General features: G+C 63.6%; 1 protein-coding gene across 2 annotated transcripts in view; it reads left to right on the top strand.

Annotated features, from left to right (window-relative positions):
• The window catches only part of EHMT1 (euchromatic histone lysine methyltransferase 1), a 75,492-nt gene extending 56,727 nt beyond the window's left edge, over positions 1–18,765 (top strand). For both annotated transcript variants that reach the window (XM_054726908.1, XM_054726907.1), the window contains 17 exons: positions 1,616–1,759; positions 2,543–2,769; positions 4,415–4,570; positions 5,469–5,551; positions 6,499–6,605; positions 10,098–10,220; positions 11,100–11,201; positions 11,568–11,672; positions 13,181–13,335; positions 14,077–14,244; positions 14,378–14,522; positions 15,138–15,215; positions 15,514–15,629; positions 16,610–16,696; positions 16,967–17,045; positions 18,239–18,414; positions 18,516–18,765. In XM_054726908.1, coding sequence (XP_054582883.1) covers positions 1,616–1,759; positions 2,543–2,769; positions 4,415–4,570; positions 5,469–5,551; positions 6,499–6,605; positions 10,098–10,220; positions 11,100–11,201; positions 11,568–11,672; positions 13,181–13,335; positions 14,077–14,244; positions 14,378–14,522; positions 15,138–15,215; positions 15,514–15,629; positions 16,610–16,696; positions 16,967–17,045; positions 18,239–18,414; positions 18,516–18,690 — 2,226 coding nt within the window. In that variant the 3' untranslated portion in view covers positions 18,691–18,765. The remainder of the gene's footprint in view (positions 1–1,615; positions 1,760–2,542; positions 2,770–4,414; positions 4,571–5,468; positions 5,552–6,498; positions 6,606–10,097; positions 10,221–11,099; positions 11,202–11,567; positions 11,673–13,180; positions 13,336–14,076; positions 14,245–14,377; positions 14,523–15,137; positions 15,216–15,513; positions 15,630–16,609; positions 16,697–16,966; positions 17,046–18,238; positions 18,415–18,515) is intronic.
• Positions 18,766–23,854: the final 5,089 nt, after the last annotated feature.

Genomic DNA, 23,854 nt, shown 5'->3' with positions numbered 1-23,854 from the left:
TGTTCTCTCTCCGGCTCTGGGCTCGGGTGCCGCGTACTGGGGTGCGACCTCGTCTCACAGCTGACAGCTGCTCCTCTCCTTTCCTCTGTGCCTTAGGGTGAGCTCATTTCTCTTCACCGTTTCAGACTCGGTGGTTTCTTCCTCCTTGTGGAGTGTGCGTGTGAGCACGTTCTATTCTAGCGTTTCCATGTGCATTTCCTCCTGTCTCGGCTGATGGTGAGCTACCTGGGCCGTCCAGGTGTTTTTCTGTCGCTCCCGCATCTGCTGGCGGCGGGTCCAAACCCAAAACCCTCCACGCCCAGCTCCTGAGCCCCGGTGCCTGCTTCGCTGTGTCTCTTACCCGAGGGACTCCAGGCTAGATGTCTCTCGTTTGTTTGTCCTCCCCTCCCCTCCCTTTCCTTCCCTTCCTCTCCCTTGCCCTCCCCTCCCCACCTCTCCCCTGGAGGCAGGGAGGGAGGAAAGTGGGGGAGCAGAGAGCGCGAGAAGAGAAACATCGCTGTGAGAGACACGTGGGTGGGTTTCCTCATCGTACGCGCCCTGACCAGGGCCAGGATGAGCCCGCAGCCCAGGCCTGTGCTCTTGGCCGAATCGAACCCAGGCCTTGCGCCCGGGCCGACGCTCTAAGCACTGAGCAGCGCCGTCCAGGGCTGACGTGTTCCGGTGGAACACCGAGACCATCTCCTCCGCCTGGTGGCGTGGCCGCTGCTCTGTCTTCTGAGGGGCTCAGCCTGTCTTCGCCCTGGTGGCGGGTCCTGGGTGCTCGGGGTGTCGGGGCTGTGGGGCCGTGGTGGGTCGTCTCGGGCAGGGACCTACCAGCTGTCCCTCCGTCTGGAGCACTTTCGTGGAAACCTCGTCTCCGCCCGGTTTCCAGTGCCAGAGCCCGTGCTTGTCCCGGTATCCCGTGTCCTCCCGTGGCCTCCGGCTCCCGCTGCAGAGCCGCCGGGCCTGCTCTCCAAGGGCTGGTGACGGTTTTCCCGCTCTGCCCGTCTCTGCGCTCCTCTGACCCGGGCGCCCTGCTCTCTGCCCCCTCTCGGTGCCCTGGGCAGCCACCCGGAGAGGGGGCCATCGAGAAGGAAGATGGGGCTCGGGCGTGAGGCCCATGACTCACTGGCTTTCTCTTATCCAGATGTGCTCGGTGGAGGTGCGGGGGGCTGGGCAGGAAGTGAGGTCCTGGTCAGGCCTCAGGTGGGCTGCTGTTGGTAGGCACTGGGCTGCCCCCACCTGTTGGGCTGCGTCCCAGGCCTGTCGTCTGTAGCTAACTGGTCACCCACTGTCTGCAGCCCGGGTGTGGCCTTTGCTCTGCTGTCCCAACACGTGCAGGTGTCAGGGAGTCTCTGCTCCCTGCTGCTGGCCCCTAACTTCATGCTCCAGCCTGGCCGGCCTGCCTGGCGCGTCCGTCTTTTTACTCAGCCTAGACCCCGACTTGTTCAGGAGTTCTCTTCGATTTTGCCGAGTTACCAGCGGCTGCTCTGACGCTGCGTGGCTACCCGTCACGTGGTCGTCCTCTCCGGGGCACGTGTGCTCTCGACCCCACACGGGTGCTCGAGGTCCGCCCTGGACTCGCATCCGCCGAGCCGCCTGGCGGCTGTCGCTGACCTGTGTTGTCTGATTGCAGCTGGGCAGGTGCACCAACAGCGTGGTCAAGCACGAGCTGATGCGCCCGTCCAGCAAGGCGCCGCTCCTGGTGCTGTGTGAAGACCACCGGGGCCGGATGGTGAAGCACCAGTGCTGCCCCGGCTGCGGCTACTTCTGCACGGCGGTAAGCGCCCGCTCGCCCGCAGCCAGGGCCTCGGCCGGCACACGTCTGCTCCCAGGGCAGGTGCGGCAGGCGCGGCCCTGCAGCTTCTGAGTCCGGGGTCATCTGAGCTCTGTGCGTGCACACACGCTCTCGCACACGCACACGCCCCCTTCCTCCTGCTATGGCCTCGGCCTCCAGAAGCAACGGGGACTGGGCGGCAGGCTCCGGGTGCCCGTGTGAGGGCACAGCCCCCGCCCTGGGAAGGGCACGCTCTGCCTTCTGTGCTGCCCTCGCCTCCTGCTCCTCCTGGGTCGTCTCCGCAGTCACTTCTCCCACAAACACCTGCGCCTGCAGTGCTCAGGCTCAGAGCCTCCCGCGTCCCGCGTCCCGCGTCCCGCTGCCGCTGTGGATGTCGCCCTCTGCCTCCCGTCTGCACCGTGCGCTCTGTGTGCTCACGGTCCGGCTCGCCCTGTGCCACCCGGAGGCCGGCCCCGAGGTTGCTGCGTGCCAGGTGCTGACGGCGACCTCGCAGATCAGTGTCCGTGGCGCCTCCTCCTGGCGCTCGGCTGACGTGTGCGTTCTGTCTGTCCCCATGGTCCTTCGTGGGCCGAGGTGGCCTCTCCCCTGTTCGGACAGCAGAGAACCCGGCCGCGGCTGGGGGTGCGGGGTGGGCCCGGTGAAGGCCGCACGCAGGCGGGATTGCAGGGCCTCCCCTCGCTGGCCTCGCTCCGGCTCCGGCACACGTCGTCTGCTTTTCTGCGCACTCGCCCCACTTTAAGCACAACCCCCCGCTTTCCCGCCCAGGGCAGCTTCATGGAGTGCCAGCCCGAGAGCAGCATCTCGCACCGCTTTCACAAGGACTGCGCCTCCCGCGTCAGCAACGCCAGCTTCTGCCCCCACTGCGGGGAGGAGACCTCCAAGGCCCGGGAGGTGACCATCGCCAAGGCGGACACGACCTCCACCGTGACCCTGGCCCCGGGGCAGGAGAAGAGCTCCGCCGGGGAGGGCCGGGCCGACACCACCACCGGCAGGTAGGTGCCGTCCCGCTGAGCAGGTGTCGCACCGAGATGCGTCCGTCTGTCCTGTGGTGGGTGCGCTGCTTGTCCTGCCTCCCGCTGACCACTCTGGCATCTGACACCCCAGACGCGCGTGATGCACGGCTGTCGCCCTGGCACGGAGGCTCCTCCGGGGCTGAGCCAGTGCCTCACTGTCCACACTGACATGACATCATCGTGTCTTCTGGCGGTAGCATAGTTCTCTGAGGGTAGCTGTGTACATCAGAAACACCTTTACATGTGTGTACATGCCAGTACACATCTATACACGTCTGTGTGCACATACACATGCATGTACGTCTATACACATAGGCATGTTCGTAACATCTGTTTTTACGTGTACGTACACATCTGTGTGTACGTATGTTTCTGTGTATGCCTGCACATATCCATGTGTGTTTGTGCACACATGTACATGTGCACCTGTGTGCATCTATATATGTGTGCATGTTTATGTGCATCTGTGCCTCTATGCATGTGTACTTTTATACCACTGTACATGTCTGTATACATGTATATGTATGTGTACACGTGCATTGTGGAGCATTAGAGTCAGCTGATGCTATCTCTGTCACAGCTTTATGTTTTGAAGGCCCTAGCTGAACACAGGAAAAAAATCATGTAAAAGACAGGGCTTCGTGTTGGAAGCATATACATTCCTTTCTAAGAGAATTCAGTAGAAGCCCTGGCCGGGCGGCTCAGTTATAACATCGTCCCGGACACCAAAAGGTGCAAGTTCCATTCCTGGTCAGGGCACCTATGGGAGGCAGCCAATCAATATTTCTCTTTTACGTTGATGTGCCGTATTTTCTGGCGTATAAGATGACTTTTTAACCCAGGAAAATCTCAAAAGTCGGGGGTCTTATACGCCGGAAAATACGGTATTTGGGTTTTAAGCACTCTGATATACATTGTCAGAGATTTTTCTAACCTACCGTATTTTCCGGCGTATATGACCCCCGACTTTTGAGAAGATTTTCCTGGGTTAAAAAGTCTTATACGCCGGAAAGTACGGTACCTCTCTCCCTCTATCTCTAAAATCAGTGAAAACATATTCTTGGTTGAGGGTTAAAAAAAAATCAGCGGAAAGACAAGGAGTCTCTGAGAGTGAGATGAGGTAGAAATATCAGAAATCAGTTGCCGTGTTCCCTGCCAGCAGAATCCAGCTAGAAAGGGAGTGAGCGCCCTCAGACCTGCAGGGCCACCGAGTGCGCAGGGCCCTTGGTGCCCCCGCTGGTGCAGAGAGCGGCCCGACTCCACTGAGGCCACTTCGAGAGCCCTGCGTGCAGACGGTCAGCACTGGGCAGGCCGCTCCTTCACGCTGACTCACCCTCGGGCACTGAGGAACGATGGTCCAGCCCGTCTCCCAGCGCAGTGGGCTCGTGGGCTCAGCCCGGAGCGCGTGCACAAAAGGAGAGGTCCACGGGCCCAGATGCCCGGGAAGCGTCCTGTTGCCAGGACTTGATTGTGAGCCCGGCTCCCCCTGGGAGGGCCTCGCCCTCAAGAGCAGCGTGCTTCGGGGTCCTGGGAATGCAGTCTGTGTTTTCATTGGTCTCCACGCGAAGGGCGGTTTTCAGGTCTCCCCACCACTTGGCCTCTCACACGCTTCTTCTCCCTGAAGCGCCGCGGGCCCTCCGCTCTCAGAGGACGACAAGCCGCAGAGCGCGGCTGCCCAGGCGCCCGAGAGCTTCGATCCCGCGGGGCCGGCCGGACTGGCCAAGTCGGGACCCGGGAAGGAGACCCTGGAGAGTGCGCTCATCGCTCTGGACTCGGAGAAGTAAGGCTGCCTTTCGGCTCGCTCAGGGCGTGCCCACCCCCCTCCCAGAGCCGCCGCCTCCGGGCTGTGTGCACGCTGGGCCCTCCTGTCCCCACCGCTCCCGTTCCCGCCACGACCGCTCTCCCCGGTGTCTGCCCGCCTGAGCTGTGGGCTCCCGGCGCTCCCTGGCGTTGGCTGTCCAGCAGGACAGGGCCCGCGCTGCCGCCCGTCTCAGGAAGGGATTGTGCGACCCCGTTACTCAGCGCAGCCTTGGCTGTGAGCCCCGTATTCCCCGCGTGCTGCCGGCCTGCTGCGCTGCCCCGGGGCCTGGCGCCGGCTCTCGGGGTGCAGCCCGCTGCTTCTGGCCCTGCCGGGGCCGCAGTGTCCCTGACAGCGCGATGGGGCTTCTAGAGCGAACATTGTTCATCGTCACGAGTGAGGCGCTGGGGCCCTGGTGAAAGGGATGGTCCGGAGCGTGCGGGCAGGGGGTCACTGTCGGGGCTGAGGTCAGCTGTGCCTCCCTCAGTCGGGTGGGGACGTGGCCAGGGTCCTCTCTGGGGCTCAGGAGTGGACACACAGCTTAGGCTATGGTGTCACCCTCGGCTTCGTGACCCTGGCCCTGGGCCTGGCTGCCTCCGGGAGTTAAACGCTGGAGAGACTGCACAAAGGGCGGCGCACAGCCACTCCGAGTCGGCCTCTTCAGCGCCCGGCCTCAGCACGGCGGTCCTGTCCTCCTCGTGCACAGGACCCAGGCGCCCTGTCCTGCTGTGGATGGAGAGGGCAGTGGCTCGTGTTTTGTTTGTGGTGTGCAATGCTGCGAGCCTGGAGGGTTTGGGGCCCTCGACCTGGAGGAACCTACGGGCAGGCGTCGTGAGTGGCAGCAGGGGGGCGGTGCTGACACCCTGTGCTCTCCCCACAGACCCAAGAAGCTGCGCTTCCACCCCAAGCAGCTGTACTTCTCCGCCCGGCAAGGGGAGCTGCAGAAGGTGCTCCTCATGCTGGGTGAGTGCCCGGCGCCCCCACTCCCCCCTGTCCTGGCCTCCCCCCTCCTTCCCCCACATTCCCTGGCCCACCAGCCCCGCCGGCCCCAGGCCTCAGGGAGCAGAGCCTGTTGACGCTGGTCACACGCAGTTGTCCGTAGGAGTGGGCGTCCTCTCTGAGTCTCACTTTAACAAGGAAGTGAGTGCATGGCTATTCAATTCAGAGGAAGTGCAGACTCGGCCAGGGTGCTGGGCAGAGCCCGGTGGAGCCGGGTGCGGCAGGGACGCCCCACCTTGAACATGGAGCCACCCTGCACCTGCGTCTGTGGGGATGCCCTGTGGGGTGGATGACGGGATCCCCGTCTCCTCACGGCTGCATTCCGAGCTCCCAGCTCAGGCCTGCTTTCTCTGGGCTGAGAAGGGGATTAGAACTCCCTTCATTTCGTAGTAAATCAGGAGAGAAACTTCACAGTTTGCTCCAAAAGTTTATTGAGCCTGGCCGGGTGGCTCAGTGGTGGAGCATCAACCTAGGAACCAGGAGGCCACAGCTCTATTCCCAGTCAGGGCACAGGCTCGGGCTGTGGGCTCCATCCCCAGTGTGGGGCGTGCAGGAGGCAGCTGATCCGTGACTCTTATCATGGGTGTTTCTCTCTCTCCCTTCCTCTCTGAAGTCAATAAAAATATATAAAATAAATAAAAGTTTTTTTAATGTTCACCTGTGGCAGTTACTGGGGCCCAGGTTAGACAAGGGCAAAAGGGAGAGGATTGGTGTGGACAGGGGGCTTCTGACAGCCTCCCCTCTGCTGACGGAGAGAACTCCGGACGGCTCCCTTCCAGCCGGTCTCCACCAGACCCAGGTGCTGCTGCCCCGCAGCGGCGGCCCAGCCGGCGGTTCAGGTGCCAGCAACGGCCTGTTGCCGGGAATTGGTGCCGGCTCCGAAATAAGCAGCAAAACCTGTTTCTTCACAGTTGACGGAATTGACCCCAACTTCAAGATGGAACACCAGGGCAAGCGGTCTCCGCTGCATGCGGCGGCGGAGGCCGGCCACGTGGACATCTGCCACATGCTGATCCAGGTGCGTGTGGGCTGCCCCCTGCTGCCCCCGAACCGCAGGCTGCTCCGCGCCTCCGCCTGGTGGTGGGTTCTGAGATACTGACTGACCCGTGTGGGGGGGTCAGGCCCCGGCGGGCTCACCCTCCCTCCTGGTCCTCACTGGAGTGTGTCACCCACGGTTTCAGTCAGCCGTGTGAGTGACGGGGAGGCCATGTAAACACCCAGCATTAGCATTGCCGGCGTCTCCGAGGGCTGAGGCGTCTGTACCTGCCAGTTCCCTCCTGGTGGCAGGCTGACGCTGTCCCCGCGCCCTCCCTCGGGACCTGCCCCGGCCGGGCTGGGGCCTGCGTCCTGGAGCCCCCCTGTTGCACCTAACCCTCCTGTGCTTCCCGTCCTCTGCCCGGGCTTCAGGGACCCCGACAGGGCCAGGGGCTCCCGAGTCTGCTGGTCTCCGGCGGTCCCCAGCCCTGCCTGTAGCTCCTTGGTTTATGCCGACGCTCCGGTCCCACGGTTCCTGCGGGCCCCTCTCCCCTTCCCGGTCTGCGACCAGGCCTCGTCCTGCCTCCCTCCACTCCTGCAGGGTGCTGTCGGTCTGCGTCCTGGCCCCGAGCCTCTCTCCGGAGCCACTGTCCGCCCTTGTCCTCTGACCACATCACTGACGGTCACTTTGCATTGTATGCATCTGTTTGCTCTTTTTTATCTAGAGGCTTTCCTCAAATGCCTGCTGGTTGCTCTTTATATTTCACGGGAAGCGCCAAATGCTGCTGGTGGGCTCTCGGGGGCCTGGTCCTGTCCGAGACCCGCGGGGACCGCTGTTCCGTTGGGCCCCAAACATTGCTGTCACCAGTGCGTGCTCGGTGGGAGCTGCGAGGCGCTGACGGGGCAGGACGCGCCTGCTCTCCTTCCCTCCCGTGTGCCTGTCACACGGCCATGTCATGTTCTCCGGGGGTGCCCTGGCACCTCCTCTCCCTGGCTCCCAGAGGCAGCAGGTGCGAGCGCCGAGCAGGATCCAGCGCCCTGCACCTGGAGCCGCCTTAGAGGAGACACAGCCTAGAGGAGACACACTTGTGGGCTGGATGTCCGGCCCCAGCCGAGCTCCTCGGCCTCCCCAGCCCTGTCGCGGGCGAAGAGCTTCTGGGCGAGGCTGTGTGGGTAGCACGTGGCGAGATGTTAAAGAGCTCTGCCTCGCAGTCCCTGAGTGCGAGGAGCCTGGAGTCTGGTAAATGCTGTAGTTTCTGACACCTTTAATAGTGGCTGGAGCCCCGGCCCGGCCCCTCCGAGGGCACTCGGCCTGGTGGTGAGTGTGATGGCGCCAGGGCCGTGCTTTCTGTATTTCCTTCCGGAATCCAGGCAGCTTTCCTGAGGTTCCCGAGGAGAGACGTGGGCAGGTTTAGTCCTGTTTTGCCAGGAACCCAAGGGTGCTGATTTTGGAGGTTCAGCTTTTGTGTGGGGGTAATCTCCCCTGGGTCGGCTCTGGCCTTGTGCGCCCCCTCAGCCCCGAGCAGCTCTGAGAAGGAACACCCGGGCCCCTGCCTGACGGGTGGGCGCCTGCCCTGTCCCAGCATCGCAGCCTGCGGAGGCGTGTGGTTTTGCCCGGCCTCTGCTGCGTGCGTGCTGTCACGTGCGGCTGTTTGAATACAGGTGACAACACTGAGCGAAAGGAGGTGCGCTCCTGGGCTCGGGGCATGGTTGGGTGGCCGTGCGGGTGGCTCAGGGGGACAGCATCTGGGGACACCCCTGGCTGCGCACCCTGTCCTGGACCACGGGTGGGCCACCGCAGCGGCCTTGCCACGGCTCCGTCTGCGTCCACACCTCTGCCTGCTCCCTGCTCCGTCCCGGCTGCGTTAGGAGCCACGCCATCTGGGATTTCCATCCTCGGCTCCAGCTCTGAGCACGCTCGTGAGCCTGAGGTTTTCTCAGAGAAGAGGCCCCAGCCAGGGAGCTGCCGAGGGCTGGGCGCTCTCGCACAGGTGTCTGCACCTCATACACTCGGGCAGGGAGGATTTGGGGGACACATGGGGGCCGGGCCTGCTCAGGGTCTGGTGCTGTTGCCATGGGCGTCTGTCCTGGAGGCTCTGTTCCCTGTGGGTGGAGCCCGGCAGTCGGGCACCTGCTGGCCTCACTCTCCTGTGTGGTTCTCGGAGTGTTCGGCTTCTCTCCTGGCCGCCCTTGCTGCGCTGGCGGTGGCTGCTCCGCGGGGCTGGTGTCCTGGTGTCAGTCGTGGCTGCTGGTGTCCCTGGGAGGCCTCGGTGTTGTGTGGAGCCGGTCGCTGGCCTGCTCTGGTTTCGGGCGAGCACCCCGAGAGCTGGTTTTTTGGTCCGTCCAAACCGCTCCTCAAACCTGGACCCAGAGTCTCAGGGAAGGCCTGGCCTCTGACCCCCGGCCTTCAGGCCGTGCCCCCTCGAGCTCAGCTCTGGGTCATCAGCCCCCTCTGCCCTCCCAGACGCCCAGACGCAGCCCTGCCCAGAGGGCCACGTCACGGGCGGCTCCTGCCTTCGGCCGGCCGTGTCCTCATGGAGTTGGGCGGATGGAGTGCTGCCAAGTCCACGCGGCCAGTGTGCGGACAGCGCCTGGCTTCGCCCTGCAGAGGGCGCCCCGTGCAGCCCGGGCCTCTGGAGCTGCGCCGCCTCGGCTCCTATCGCACGTGTTCCTCGTTAAAATGAGCTGCTGTGGGTTCTGGGCCGACGGGGCCCTCAGACAGGGCCACCCTCCTCGGCTTTGAGCTTTTGTGCCTGTGCCCCGTGTCTCACCTGCGGCTCCGGCATCTTTGACCTCTGACCTCGGAAAGGAGCGAGTCTCTGAGTCGCTGTTGCCATGAGAGCCATTGCAGGTCCGTTTGCTTTCTAACGGCGGGAAGTGAAAACGGCTCCTTTCAGCCTTTCCCACGATGCACACTGACTTTGACGAAATGTGAGTTTTGTGTCCACCCGTCTGAGCGGTGGCGCTTCCTCCCGGGGAGGTTTCAGCGGCCACACGCCCTCTCTCCTCGCTCGGGACCAGCGCAGGGTCGGCCGCCCGCGTGTCCGACAGCGTGGCCTGGGCGCCGCTCCGTGGTTCCTCAGGTTCTCACACTTTAGGAGAAATTAAGGAATCGCTGCACCGTACACGGAGGTTCTGTGTGTTGGCGAGCATTGCCCAGAGGACAGGGCGGCGACGCTGAGCAGGGGGCCTGTGGTCATGCCGGCCGCATCGGCACCTCTTGGGCCTCGCAGGGCCCCTCTGCGCCCCTTGGCGGCTTTAGGGGCTGTCGCCTTCCTCCTCGTTCTGAAGCTGCTGCCCTGGCTGCGCTGGGACACTTCTGTCAAGTCCACTTAGAGGCGAAGGCTCTTCGTGAGCCAGAGCGGGAGGGTGACAGGGCTTCGCGTTCGATGGGAACGCGTGACGGGGCTGCGTGGTGGGAAGGGCTAGCGCAGCCGGGGGGTCTTTCCGCTTCGAGAGTGAAGCGTGCGAGGCGCCCCGTCCTCCGGGTGTGGCTGCGGGAGCCGCTTCCCGCTCACCACGGTCCCTCCCCCAGGCGGGAGCCAACATCGACACCTGCTCGGAGGACCAGAGGACCCCGCTGATGGAGGCAGCCGAGAACAACCACCTGGACGCAGTGAAATACCTCATCAAGGCCGGGGCCCTCGTGGACCCCAAGGTGCGTGCGCCGCTCGGAGCCCCGTCCCTGTCCCGTTCGTGTTTCTCAGGGTCCAGGTTTGAGGAGGGTCGGGATAGCGAGCGCGGCTGCCCGCCGGGTCCCTGCGCCTGGCAGCAGACAGCGCGCTGGTCAGGGCTGCGTGCAGGGCGGCAGCTGCCTTCCCGGGACACACTTTCCTGCTGCCGTGAGGGGGAAAGAGGCAGAAAAGGACCCCAACTGGAAAGGAAGAAGCAAAGCGATGCTCCCGGAGACCTGACCTCACGTGCAGAAAACCCCGGAGAGGCCAGGCACGCTGTCAGAACTAACAAACGTGTGCAGGGGAGTTAGTGATACAAAGTCAGTACCCAGCCCTGGCCGGTGGCTCAGTGGTTAGAGCATCGGCCCTGGAACTGAAGGGTCTCGGGTTCAATTCCTGGTCAAGGGTTGCGGTTCGATCCTTGACCCTGGTCGGAATACATGCGGGAGGCGACCCATCAGTGTGTCTCCCACCCTCCCTCTCCAGTGCCCCCCCCCTCTCTAAAAGTCAATGGAAAACTGTCCTCGGGTGAAGAGTAACAGCAACAGGACAAGGTCCGTGCAGACACAGGCAGGTGTGTTTCTTCACACTTGTTGACGGACCGTCCAGAAGGGAAGTTCAGAAAACACTTCCATGTGCAACAGCGGCAAAGAGCGCGCCACGCTTAGGACACGCTTCACCGAGGAGCTGGGAGACTCAGAGCTGTCAGGAGCCGGTCGGGCCGTGGGCGGGGCTGAGGTCCCGGCCCTGTGACCTTGAGCAAGTCCCCACCCCTGCCAGGTTTCCCGTTCCGGCACCTCCGCCCCCACGTCGTGGGCGGCCTGCGCTTCCCAGGGTGTCTGACCCATGCCCTGGTGTTGCAGGATGCAGAGGGCTCCACCTGCTTGCACCTGGCTGCCAAGAAAGGCCACTACGAGGTGGTGCAGTACCTGCTTTCCAACGGGCAGATGGATGTCAACTGCCAGGTAAGCCACACCTTTTCCTCCCTCCCCAACACTCCCTCCCCCGCTGCGTCCCGGGTCTCCATGTGCTGCGTGCTCAGTGTCCGGGCCACTGGGACCGAGGGCGGAGCAGACACCGACCCTGCAGTGGCCCCTCCAGCCGACCCTGGTCCTGGGCGGGGCTGGCCACAGCATGGCTGTTCCTTTCTCCTGCGACGCAGTCGTGGGTGTGGGCGTGTACAGGGGCTTGCGGGTCAGTCCTGTCGCCAAGATGCCTGGAGCAGCGCGCTGAGCCTCGGTTTCCTTGTCGGCACGACACGACACGGGCGGCCTGCAGGCCGAGGGAGACCGCCCTCTGCGCCCGCGCTGGACTCTTTCTTTTGGGATTAGGACGATGGCGGCTGGACGCCCATGATCTGGGCCACTGAGTACAAGCACGTGGACTTGGTGAAGCTGCTGCTGTCCAAGGGCTCGGACATCAACATCCGGGACAACGTGAGTCACCGGCGGGCGGGCGGGCGGCCGGCTGGGGCCGCCCTCGAGTCAGCCCGGGTCCGGTTAATATGCGTGTCAGCCGATTGCTGGCTGTAGCTCCAGGGCATGTCACTGACTGTCTGCCATCCTGGCCGGGGAGCCCTGGCGCCCCACCTCCTGCAGCTCCTGAGGGGCCAGTGGAGCGGAGAGCGGTTCTGGGCAGCGAGGAGTCTGCCTGAGTGGCAGCCCCACTGTGGGCGAGCTGAGCTGCCCACCGCCTCGGGGTCCATGGAGGCTCAGGGCTGCCCGCCTGCAAGGCCCTTGGCCTTTTTGGGGGGGGGGGAGGCGGGGACAGCGCCAGGCCAGCCAGGAGAGGGTGCCGGTCCCCGTTGTCCTCTCCCGACAGCACAGGGAGTGCTTCGTCCCTGCTCGGTCCCCGCCACGGTCAGACCTCCTGTGTGTGCTTCCTCCCCGCACGTGGGCTGCTGCACCACATGCCCTTCCGCACGCGGATCCTCAGGACTGCCGGGTCCTAAGAAGCTGCTGGGCCCTGACCGGTGTGGCTCAGTGGATAGAGCGTCGGCCTGCGGACTGAAGGGTCCCGGGTTCGATTCCGGTCAAGGGCATGTACCTTGGTTGCGGGCACATCCCCAGTAGGGGGTGTGCAGGAGGCAGCTGATCGATGTTTCTAACTCTCTATTCCTCTCCCTTCCTCTCTGTAAAAAATCAATAAAATATATTTTAAAAAAGAGAAGCTGCTGGGTCCTCACAGGACCTGTTTGCATAGCACACGCGTTCCCTGGTCTCCTTCCACTTAAAACTACTTCCAGAGGCTGCTGGGAAGCACGATTTTACTTATTTTTTATTTATTTTTTATTTTTTTTATTTTTTTAATATATTTTATTGATTTTTCACAGAGAGGAAGGGAGAGGGATAGAAAGTTAGAAACATCAATGAGAGAGAATCATCAATCAGCTGCCTCCTGCATACCCCCAACTGGGGATGTGCCCACAACCAAGGCACGTGCCCCTACCGGAATCGAACCCGGGACCCTTCAGTCCGCAGGCCGACGCTCTATCCACTGAGCCAAACCGGTTTCGGCTATTTTTATTTTTTAAAATATATTTTAGTGATTGTTTACAGAGAGGAAGAGAGAGGGATAGAGAGTTAGAAACATCGATGAGAGAGAAACATCGATCAAGCTGCCTCCTGCACACCCCCTACTGGGGATGTGCCTGCAACCAAGGTACATGCCCTTGACTGGAATCGAACCCGGGACCCCTGAGTCCGCAGGCCGACGCTCTATCCACTGAGCCAAACCGGTCAGGGCTGGGAAACACGATTTTAATGAGCCGCACACGCCTGTCTTCCGGCTCTCACAGCGCCACCTGCCTGTGAGGGAGGCCGGTCCCACCGTGTGCGCCTCGGATCAGGTCCCTGCAGGCGCTGTGCTGGGTCCTGGGTCATTTTGATTTGAGGACCCATTCCCTCTCCGACCGCGCCCCGCCCTCATGCCCTCCCCGCCGCAGGAGGAGAACATCTGCCTGCACTGGGCGGCCTTCTCGGGCTGCGTGGACATCGCCGAGATCCTGCTGGCCGCCAGGTGCGACCTGCACGCCGTGAACATCCACGGCGACTCGCCGCTGCACATCGCCGCCCGGGAGGACCGCTACGCCTGTGTCGTGTGAGTGCCTGCGAGGCTCCCCGGGGAGTGCCTGGGTGTCCCAGGTCGGAGGTCAGCGGTGACAGCCTGGCTCGGGGGTCGCTGTGAAAAAGCCCGAGTGCTCGGTTGAGCGAGGCCGAGGGGACAGCCCGTGGGGGCAGCGTCCCCTGGTGCTGGCCACTTGGAGCCCTCGGCTGCCCGAGGCCTGCGTCCTCCAGTGCTCACTCTGGGCGCGACCCTGTTCTCCTCAGCAGGACCCGCCTGACCCATGACCCCAGGTGACCTGCCTCCCCTGGGCGTGAGGGAGGCCCCGCATTGCTCGCACCCTCGTGGGACGCGGCAGCAGCTCCGCACGGTGGGCGTGTTGGTGGGAGGCCCTGGGGAGGGGAGCTCACAGCGTTCTGTGCGGCCCACGTCTGGTTCTGACCCAGATCAGGCCTGGGGTTGCCGCCGGGTACACGGCGTGGGGCCTGCTTAGGCCGTCGCTGCGGCCTTCCAGCAGTGAGGGAGCACTGAGCGGACATGCCCTCCCAGCGCCTCCCGCTCGCGCTCTGCCGGAGGGGAGCATGGCCGAGGCCTGGCCGAGGCGTGGGCTGCTCTGGTGAGTCCCAGTCCTCCCAGCACCGGTCCGCCAGCTCGTAAATGTCACGGCCAACGGTGTGTTCTCAGTGTTTCTACCAGTTTAGTCGTTTTGTAAGTCTCGTCTTCCTGTGTTTCAAGCGGAGATCTGAACGTCTTGTTGGCTTGCGTTTTCCCTTTTAGCCTCTTTCTCTCTCGGGATTCAGATGTCAACCTGAAGAACAAGGAGGGGGAGACGCCCCTGCAGTGCGCCAGCCTCCACTCCCAGGTGTGGGACGCCCTGCAGATGAGCAAGGCGCTGCGGGACTCGGCCCCGGACAGGCCCGTCCCCGTGGAGAAGACGGTGAGCAGGTGAGGCGTGTCCCGAGACCAGGGCAGTCCTGCCGAGGGTCGAGATGGTGGGCGCAGGCGGCGGCCGTCTGTCCTCGTCCGTCCCACGGGGGCCGCACCTGTCACAGCAAGAGTGACGCCCCTTCCCCGGCAGAGACATCGCTCGCGGCTACGAGCGCATCCCCATCCCCTGTGTCAACGCCGTGGACGGGGAGCCCAGCCCCAGCAACTACAAGTACGTCTCCCAGAGCTGCGTGACGTCCCCCATGAACATCGACAGGAACATCACCCACCTGCAGGTCAGCGTCCCGGGACCAGGGCCCTTCGTGGGGCGGCCGGAGTTCCCAGGAGGACCCTGCTCTCGGGGCTGCCTCCACTGAGAGCTGGGAGCAGACACGGGTCCCCCAGAAAACGCATCCGTGTACCACGCTGGGTCCGGCCCCCAAAGCAGAGCCCAGCGCCCCGTGAGTGGTGGTTCCAGGCACTGCGGGACAAAAAGGGCCCGTGCAGCGAGCCGAGGTCCCGCCTCCACGCTGTGCCCGCAGCCTGTGCCTCCCTGCAGGCGGAAGCCAGGCGCGTGCCTCAGGCAGGGCTCCTGCTCCAGCCTGGCCTGTCCCACGGAGCATCTCCAGGGCAGCCATGCCCCCCCCCCGCCCGCCCACCCCACAGAGCCTGTGCCCAGCCCCTCCCCCAGCCTCAGCGACTGGGCATTCTGCCCTACCCTCCTTCCCAAGAGCCTGCACTCCCTTGGTGCCTTGAGAACCGGGCCCCGAGGTCCTGCCCTCCCCTCCCCTCCCCTCAGTGAGCGTGGCTTGCAGAAGCTCGCGGCAGACCAGAGCCGTCTGCGCGGTGGGGGCTGTGGGCGGGAGGGAGCCGAGCGTGACCCTGTCCCCCCCCCCCCCCCCCCCCACCAGTACTGCGTCTGCATCGACGACTGCTCCTCCAGCAACTGCATGTGCGGCCAGCTCAGCATGCGCTGCTGGTACGACAAGGTGAGCACCGCAGACGGCCCTGCTGTCAGCACCCTCCATCCAGGGCTGTTCCAGCAGCTCGGGGGCAGAGGGCAGGGGGCAGGGGGCAGGGGGCAGGGGTGGAGAGCCCTGGGGGCGAGCCAGCGTCTTTCAGCCGTGCGTGGTGGCGCCTGGAGGTGGGGGCGGCCACGGGCGGCCAGGTTCCCACCCTCTGCTCCCCCAGGGCCAGTTTGACGGAGCCCTCTGGTCGGCCCGTGCTCTGTGTGTAGAAGCGTGTCGTGTCTGTGCTGGCCGGTCCTGACTGCATGTCTGTCCCCAGGATGGCCGGCTGCTGCCTGAGTTCAACATGGCGGAGCCGCCCCTGCTGTTCGAGTGCAACCACGCCTGCGCCTGCTGGCGGAACTGCCGCAACCGCGTCGTGCAGAACGGCCTCCGGTGAGTGCCTGCCCCGCGCTCCGGGCCGCACCTCAGCTGCTCTGGCGGCGTGAGACCGGCTGGAGAGTCGCGAGGCATCCCGTGTTTTGTACAGGGCGTGTTTAGGGCACACGTGCGTCTGAGCCCTTGTCCCCCGTCAGGGTCCCACGTTGGCGGAAGTAACAAGTTGCTTCCTCTCGGCTCTGAGGCCGAGAGGACCGTACCGTCTTGGTCAAAAGAGCCCAAAGCAGAGAACAGCCTGGCCCCGAACGGCCTCGCTTGCAGCTCACACGGATGCTGCCGGGAGTGTCTCCCGAGCACCGGGCCCCTGTCTCCGCGCAGACTCCACAGTCGCTCAGGGCCCACGGCCCCGAGTGTGCCCGCCCCGGCCCCTGGCCAGGCTGGGGTCCTTTCCCCGTGTCCCCTGGCCGCCCAGAGCCAGGCCCTGGGTTCTGGTCAGATCCCTCCCTCATGCGTGTGCCGAGGGGTGACTGGGCGTCCCTCTGGGTCGCGAGGGACTGTTACGGGCAGTCTGAGCGCGAATTCCCAGCGTGTGGCTCCTCATTGTCAGCGACCTCAGAGCACTGTGACCGCCCACGCTCCCATCACCCTCATGTGGCAGGGAGTCCTTGCGGTGAGGACAGACGTCTCCCACCAGGGGGGCCGTGGCTCTCGGACCCTGGGCGTGTCCCCCACACCTGACCTGCACCCGAGCTGACCTGCTCACAGCCTGGGCTTGGCGGCAGCACTAGACCCTCTGGTCCCCATTGCAAGCAGGGGTCCGGCCTGGCTGTCCCTGGGGTGCAGGTGACGCGCCTAAGGCACAGGGGCGGGCCTGTGCCGACTCAGGTGACGTCTGAGGTGTGAGGACGGGGGCGCCGGGCCACCCCGGGAGTCGCTCCTCTGCCTGTCACGTTGGGAAGCGTTTCTGAAGGTGACGCCTGTCGTGCGCCAGGAGCTGGGGCCCTGGCCGTGGCCGTGAGACAGACCCTGTTTTGCAGGGCGAGGCTGCAGCTCTACCGCACCCAGAACATGGGCTGGGGTGTGCGGACCCTGCAGGACATCCCCGTGGGCACATTCGTCTGCGAGTGAGTGAGGGCACATCCGGGCGTGCGCTGTGGGTCAGGCCCGGGGGCGCCCACCGGGGGACCTGCTGTCCCAGCGGGGCTGCCCCAGCACCAGCCTTCCCCCCCCCCCCCCGCCTCGGGAGGCTGTGCCATCCACATGGGGTGCCTTCCAGGGGGGTCTTCCTCCTCCCTCCCTGCTCAGCAGAGGGCTTCGTGCCCAGTGAAAGCCCGGCTCCGTCCCGCAGTCTCCGTGGCTGTGGCCACGGCGGGTGACGTGCTGTCCGTCCGCAGGTACGTGGGCGAGCTCATCTCCGACTCGGAGGCCGACGTTCGGGAGGAAGACTCTTACCTCTTCGACCTCGACAACAAGGTACTACGTCCCGAGGGCTGGCATAGAGCTCAGCTGAATGCAGCGTGGGCGTGTCTGCCCCACCACCCGGCGCTGGCCTCCTGTGCTCAGGGCTGAGGGGCCCCGACCCGGGGGAGGGGCGGGCGGGCGGTGAGCCTCGCCCTAGACCCCAGCCTGTGGTCCCCGGGGACGGCCTGCGCCGGCACAGCCTCCGGGGGGCGCCGCGTGGACAGACCTGCAGAGCAGTCGTGAGCCTCGTGCGAGGGGTCGGGGCCATGTGAACGGTGCGAGTCCCCGTTGCCTTCCTGGGACCCAGGGAGGAGCTGGCCTGCCTGGTGTCCAGCCTGGTTCCAGGTTCCAGATGCTTCTGAGGCCACCGCACCCCCATCTTGGTTCTCATGCGGCCCCTTCACTCATCAGGTGCCTGTTGGAGAACTTGCAGTGGCTGCAGCGCTCAGGCAGGGCTGGGGAAGTGGGGTCCTCTGCTCAGGGGCCCCCATCGGTCAGGGCAAAGCCGCGGGAGCCTTCCCACCAGAAGCGAGTTGCAGACCAGGCCGCTGGCTGGGGCGGCAGGGACGTCACCTCTGTCCCGGCTCCTCCCTCTGGGTGCCTCCGAGTGGCGGGCTCTCTGCTCTGGCCCCCGTGATGCCGCGCTCTGGGGAGCCTGCCGGCAGCCCCGGGGGGTGCGGGGCTCAGCTCCCACACTCTGGATCTTCCCGGAGAAAGTGCTGGTCAAGGGCCGCGTGGTTAGACCAGGCCCTCTCGTCTGCTTTCCTCACAGTCCGCTCCGTGTCCCTTCTCGTGGGAGGGATGTGGGGACAGGGTTCGGGGGACCGGGGTCCTGTCCTCACCTGTGGGGCAGCAGAGGTCGTGGGATTCCTGTCTCTCGGTCGGTCGTCACCACTGCTCTGATGCCTGCGGCCTGCAGCTTCCCTCCCGCTGTCCCTCTGCCCATCCCACCTGCCCGGCTGCTCCGTGGCTCGGTGGTCTCCGCCTCCCTGACCCTCAACCCCCACGCTGACAGAATCAGCTGGGGGGAGAGTCTTGAGTGGTGGGTGCTCTCCACCTGATGGAGCCCAGATGGTGCAGCTCCACTGGGCTCCTCAGCCCCAGCCCCGGGGGGTGGCGTGGGGGTGTCCCAGCCGCCCTGTGCCCAGTCCTGGGCCTCCCTGCCCCTGCTCTGGCTGGTGCCCCACGCCCGCTCTCGCCCGCAGGACGGAGAGCTGTACTGCATCGACGCGCGCTTCTACGGGAACGTGAGCCGCTTCATCAACCACCATTGCGAGCCCAACCTGGTGCCCGTGCGGGTGTTCCTGTCGCACCAGGACCTGCGCTTCCCCCGCATCGCCTTCTTCAGCACCCGCCTCATCGAGGCCGGCGAGCAGCTGGGGTAGGCCCGCCTGTCCCCACAGCGGCTCTGTTCCCCGACTCGGGGCACCGGGGCGGCTGTGCCCCGGCTCCCGCCTCAGCCCCGCGCTCCTCTCTCCCCAGGTTTGACTACGGGCAGCGCTTCTGGGACATCAAAGGCAAGCTGTTCAGCTGCCGCTGCGGGTCCCCCAAATGCCGGCACTCGAGCGCGGCCCTGGCCCAGCGGCAGGCCAGCGCCCGGGAGGCCGCGGAGGACGGCCTGCCCGACACCAGCTCCTGCAGCGCCGGCTCCCGATGAGACTCCGGTGGCGCTGGTCACGCTGAAGCGGAGGGAGAGAGGGTGCCCTGGCGCCGAGGGCCTCGGGGCCGACGCTGTGCGCCACCGGCAGAGCCTGAGCTCCCTGGCGGTTGGTCCTTTCCACGTTCCTCCTTTCCCCTCCTCCCCGAGGCCCTCCCGCCCGTGGGCTGGGGAGCAGCGTCCTGCTGGTCCAGACTCCTCCGCGGGCCCCGCCTCGTATCCCAGCTGCTCCGTTAGACCCACCTCGCAAGGTCCTGGCCGCGCGGACACCGTCCCCACCCCCGTCTGCGAGGTCGGGCGAGCGCCGTGGACTTTGGAGAAAGTGTTTGCTTTTTAAAGAAACTGCCCGGTCCGTGCGCGCCCGGTCCCGTGTCCAAGCTGCCACGCCGCTCCTCCAGGGGCTCGGTGGGTCCGGCTCCACCACGGACCCGCTGCGCTGCGCGCCGCCGCCCTTCTGTGGGCTGTTAAGCCACCTGCTCTGATGACGGATAAACTGATTTATTTTCTCCCATCACTGAACGTGAGGACAACAAAAGATAACACAACAGACAACGGTGCTGATCCTGGTGTGGTTCCCACGCACCACGTGAAAATATCAACTGTACAGAGAACAAAGTGATTTTAGAATAAAATGGGGAAACTTTTTTAAAGCGTTAGTCTTGTGGTGAATAAACTCGCCGCCGCCTTCTGCGTGGTGGCCTGCAGGTCACACCCTTTTGTCGGCAGATACTTTTTTAAAAACTGTAACTAGTGCAGTAACCGTGGGGGTTTTGTGCGACTCTAAACATTCATACGCGGTCATGTTTATTTTTTTCTGTTAAATGTTTTTGACAGTTTTAAGAGCAGTCTTTTGGCTCAGACCATTTCTTGTTCTGTTTTCAATGAAATCAATAAAAAAAGGAAAACTTACGGAGGTTTTCATTACGAGACCCTGTTCCAGCTGGTGTCTCCGCACCTGCGCTGCCGCGGGCGCACATGGCGGCGTGTGCGTGTGCACGTCGGCGGGACGGCAGGTCCTGCGCAGGCGCCGAGGGGAAACGAGAAACGGAACGACACACCGCACAGAAACGGACGCGGGTGGCAGTGCCAGGTGAGTCCCCAAATTGGAATCCGATCTGCGGGAACGTGATGCCGCTGCGGGAGCCTCCTGCCGGGCCGCCATCCTGCAGGTCCACGCCTCTGTCCCCGTGTCCCCGTGTCCCCGTGCGGGGCTGTGAGCTCCGCAGGAAGTGGCTGTAGCCCACGCCGTCAGCGGCCAAGAGCCCGCGCAGGGCCTCCCCTCGCCCCTCGGTCACGTGACCCCAGGCGGGCGGCCCAGCCCAGTGTGCGGAGCGGCCGCGACCGAGTGCGCAGGTGTGACAGGTCCGGCAGGCGATGCCCTCGTTCGGTTGAGACCTTTGGGGTTTTGGGGTGGCCTGTCGAGTGAAGGGACCCCCCAAATAGGGGTCACATCAGATTCCAAGCATTTTAAACAAGTCCCCAGGACTTCCGTGTGTCGCCGGGCCCAGGAGGCTGGCGGTGACCACCTGCGGCCGCCGGGGACGATCCTAACCGGACGTGTGGGCAGTGTCCTCGGGGGTCTCTGCTCCGGCAGGACACCCGCTCCGGGCGCGCAGGGCAGGTGACACCCACTGACAGGCCTCCCAGGGGCAGCTGCCAGACGGGCCTGGGATGCGGGCAGGGCCCAGGGTTGCCGTTATTTCTGTGCCAGTCACACCTTTCAGTCCGAGTGCACGCGAGTCCGCTTCCCAGGATGGTGCGTGCGTGCGGGAAGCGCTGCGTGGCCAGCCCGTGTGCTGGAGGACCGCTCTGGACGCTGCGGAGAAGACGGGGAGCAGCCGTGATGGGCCGGGCAGGGTGGAGGGACAAGGGACCAGGGCGAGTGGAGCCGAGCTGGCTGGTCAGGGCACAGCCCCCCCCCCCCCCCCCAGCGTGCAGGCTGAGCAGAGGGGAGCGCACAGACCTCACCCCCGCCCCCCACGGCTTCCTTTCTGGTAGCGGCATCAGTCCAGCCCCGGACGTCAGGGTGCTGTGTGGGATGCAGATGCCGCTCCGACGTCGGGCAGTGACCCCAGCTGTCCAGGCACAGGGACGGCCCGTGGCACCTGGGAGGGCCCTGTGGGCCTGCAGTGCTGGTGCTGACGCCCGAGCGAGGTGGCCGGAGAGGCAGGCGGGTGGGAGCCCTGAGAGCCCGCGGAAGGGCAGTGCCGGTCCCGTTTTCTCTGCTCCAACTGCTCGGCAGCCCGGGCGGAAGAGGAGTGGGAGCAGAGGAGGGTGGCATGCTAATGGAGAGGGTTTGGGGTGAATATCTTTAAAATTACTTACATTTTTTATTCAAGATTTTTCTTACGGAGGTGAAATTCACATAACGAAAGTAACCATTTTAACTATTTTAAAATGCACAGCACAGGCTTTTAATACACCCCCAAAGTTTGCATTCGTCACCATCATGTAATTTCAAAAGCTCCATCGCTCGGGCAGTGCAGACGGGCCCAGTGAGCATGCACCTCGCCCTGGGGGGGGCGCCCGTGGGCGTGGAGAGGGAGCCCCGGGAATGCAGGCGGGTGCAGCCCCCGTGGGAGACGGTACGGAGGGGCCTCACAAAGTGATAACCAGCCCGGCCGTGGCTCCGTGGTTGAGCATCGACCTATGAACCAGGAGGTCACAGTTCAATTCCTGGTCAGGGCACAGGCCCGGGTAGCAGGCTCGATCCCAGTGTGGGGCGTGCAGGAGGCAGCTGAGCAGTGATTCTCTCTCATCACTGATGTTTCTCTCTCTCCCTCTCCCTCTCTGAAATCAATAGAAATATAATTTTAAAAAAGGATCATTAGAACGACCTATGGCCCAGCAGTCTCAGTTCAGCGTAGTTGTTTGGAGGAAATGAAACCAGGGTCTTGGAGAGAGGCCTGCGCCCGTGTTCACTGCGGCGTCCCCCACAGTGGCCAAGACAAGGAAACGGCCTACGTGCCTGCCAGCACGCGAGTGGCACCAGACGTGGCACCTGTCCGCGAGGAGTCCGTGAGCACAGCCGTGGAGAAGGCGGGAGTCCTGCCGTCTCGACATGTGGATGGGCCTCGGGTGGTGTGCGGGTGAGGTGCGCCCAGACGGCAGGACCCGCTGACACTCTCACTCCTGCGTGGACTCTGAAAGGACGGGACTCGGAAGCAGAGTGGAGTGTGGTTCCTGGGCTGGGGTGGGGACCTGGGGAGGAGCTGGGCAGGGGGGACAGACGTCCAGTACAGGATGATCCGTCCTGAGCTGGTGACCATGCTCAATCCCGTGCCGTCAGCTTAGAAGGCGCTAAGAGCAGGTGTTCAGCCGTCTCCCTGCGGAACATGAGGGGACCACGTGAGGGGATGAGGTGTCATTGTGCAATGTGCACGTAAATGCACAACGTGGCCCGGCCGGCGTGGCTCAGTGGTTCAGAGTCGACCTACGAATCAGGAGGTCAGGGTTCGATTCCCTGTCTGGGCACATGACCAGGTTGTGGGCTCACCCCATTGTGGGGTGTGCTGGAGGCAGCTGATCAATGATTCTCTCTCCTCATTGATGTTTCTCTCTCTCCCTCTCCCTTCCCCTCTGAAATCAATAAAAATATAAAAATATATATTTAAAATATAATCAATAAAAATAAAAAGTTACACAACCTTATGTGTGCTCTCCAGGGCCAAGCACAACCAAGAGCTGGTGCGGGTGCAGAGCCAAGGCAAAGGGGTGGGCGGGGCCTGAGGTGGGCGGGGCCAGACAGTGGGCGGGATCCGTGCGGGGCGGTGGGTGGGGCCTGGAGGGGTTGGGCAGGTGCGGGTACCCGGCACAGCTACACCCAGCTCTGAGCATCCCTTGGGCCCCCAGCTGCCTACCCGACACCCCCACTTGTGTGTCGAATACCACCTTCTTAGCGTGCAATCCCGTGACCAGCAGGCGGTCCCTCCTCCTTCCGGTCCCAGTAAAGAGCACCGCCCACGGCTGCTGAGGGCAGAAACGGCAGCGGCCAGTTTTCTTTCCCTCACCGTCACCGCCGCCTCCTGAGCGGCTTGGCCAGCCCTGCAGCCGGCGCCGGGCCTGCTGTCCCTTCCCCACACCCTCTCGGATTCTGTTCCTGAGACACGCCTGTTGGCGGCCTCCCCACAGCCTGCACCCCCCACTTCCCACCCCAGTGAACCCTGATTTGGGGGAGGCAGGCCTGGTCCTCTCTGCCATACCCACTCCCACCTTCTTGGAGCTCAGGGATGCCCAAAGGGGTTTAGGGAGCAATTTGCGGGGAGCCTCTTACCAAAGGATATCAGACATTTATTTTAAGAAAATATTCTTATTGATTTCAGAGAGGAAGGGAGAGGGAGGGAGAGACAGAAACATCAATGATGAGAGAGAATCATTGATCGGCTGCCTCCTGCACGCCCCCACTGGGGATCGAGCACCCAACCCGGGCCTGTGCCCTGACCGGGGATCGAACCCGGGACCCTTCAGTCCACAGGCTGACACTCTATCCACTGAGCCAAACCAGCCAGGGGTAGACATTTATTTTAAAAGATGGCTGTCCTTTTCCTGCCTGCCTCTGCCTTCCTGTTTGAGAAGGTGGTGTAGAGATAGGACACCTCGTGCCATGGCAGCCACGTCTGGCCATGAGGCAGCAATAGGAGGTGACCCTGGCCGAGAGGAGAGACGGGGAGTCTACACTCCTAAAATGGAATACTTCATCACTTTTTATTTTTCTTTTTAAAATATATTTTTATTGATTTCAGAGAGGAATGGAGAGGGAGGGAGAGAGGGATAGATAGAAACATCAATGAGAAGAGAAAATCATTGATTGGCTGCCTCCTGTACACCCCACACTGGGGATTGAACCGTGACCTCCTGGTTCATAGGTGGACACTCAACCACTGAGCCACGCCGGCTGGGCCATCACTTTTTAAAAATGTATATGTTTTCATTGATTTGAGAGAGGGAGAGGAGAGAGAGAAACATCAATGATGAGAGGGAATCATTGGTTGGCTGCCTCCTGCACGCCCCCCAGTGGGGATCGAGCCCACAATCCAGGCATGTGTCCTTGACTGGAATCGAACCTGGGGCCCTTTAGTCCACAGGCCGATGCTCTATCCACTGAGCCACACCGGCCAGGGCTGGGCCATTGCTTTGTACTGAGGTTAAGAGTGTTGGTAAGCAC

The sequence above is a fragment of the Eptesicus fuscus genome, chromosome 15, assembly GCF_027574615.1.
Source record: "Eptesicus fuscus isolate TK198812 chromosome 15, DD_ASM_mEF_20220401, whole genome shotgun sequence".
Lineage (NCBI taxonomy): Eukaryota > Metazoa > Chordata > Mammalia > Chiroptera > Vespertilionidae > Eptesicus > Eptesicus fuscus.
Note: the sequence above shows the minus strand (reverse complement) of the source record. Positions and strands in the feature narration are given on the sequence as shown.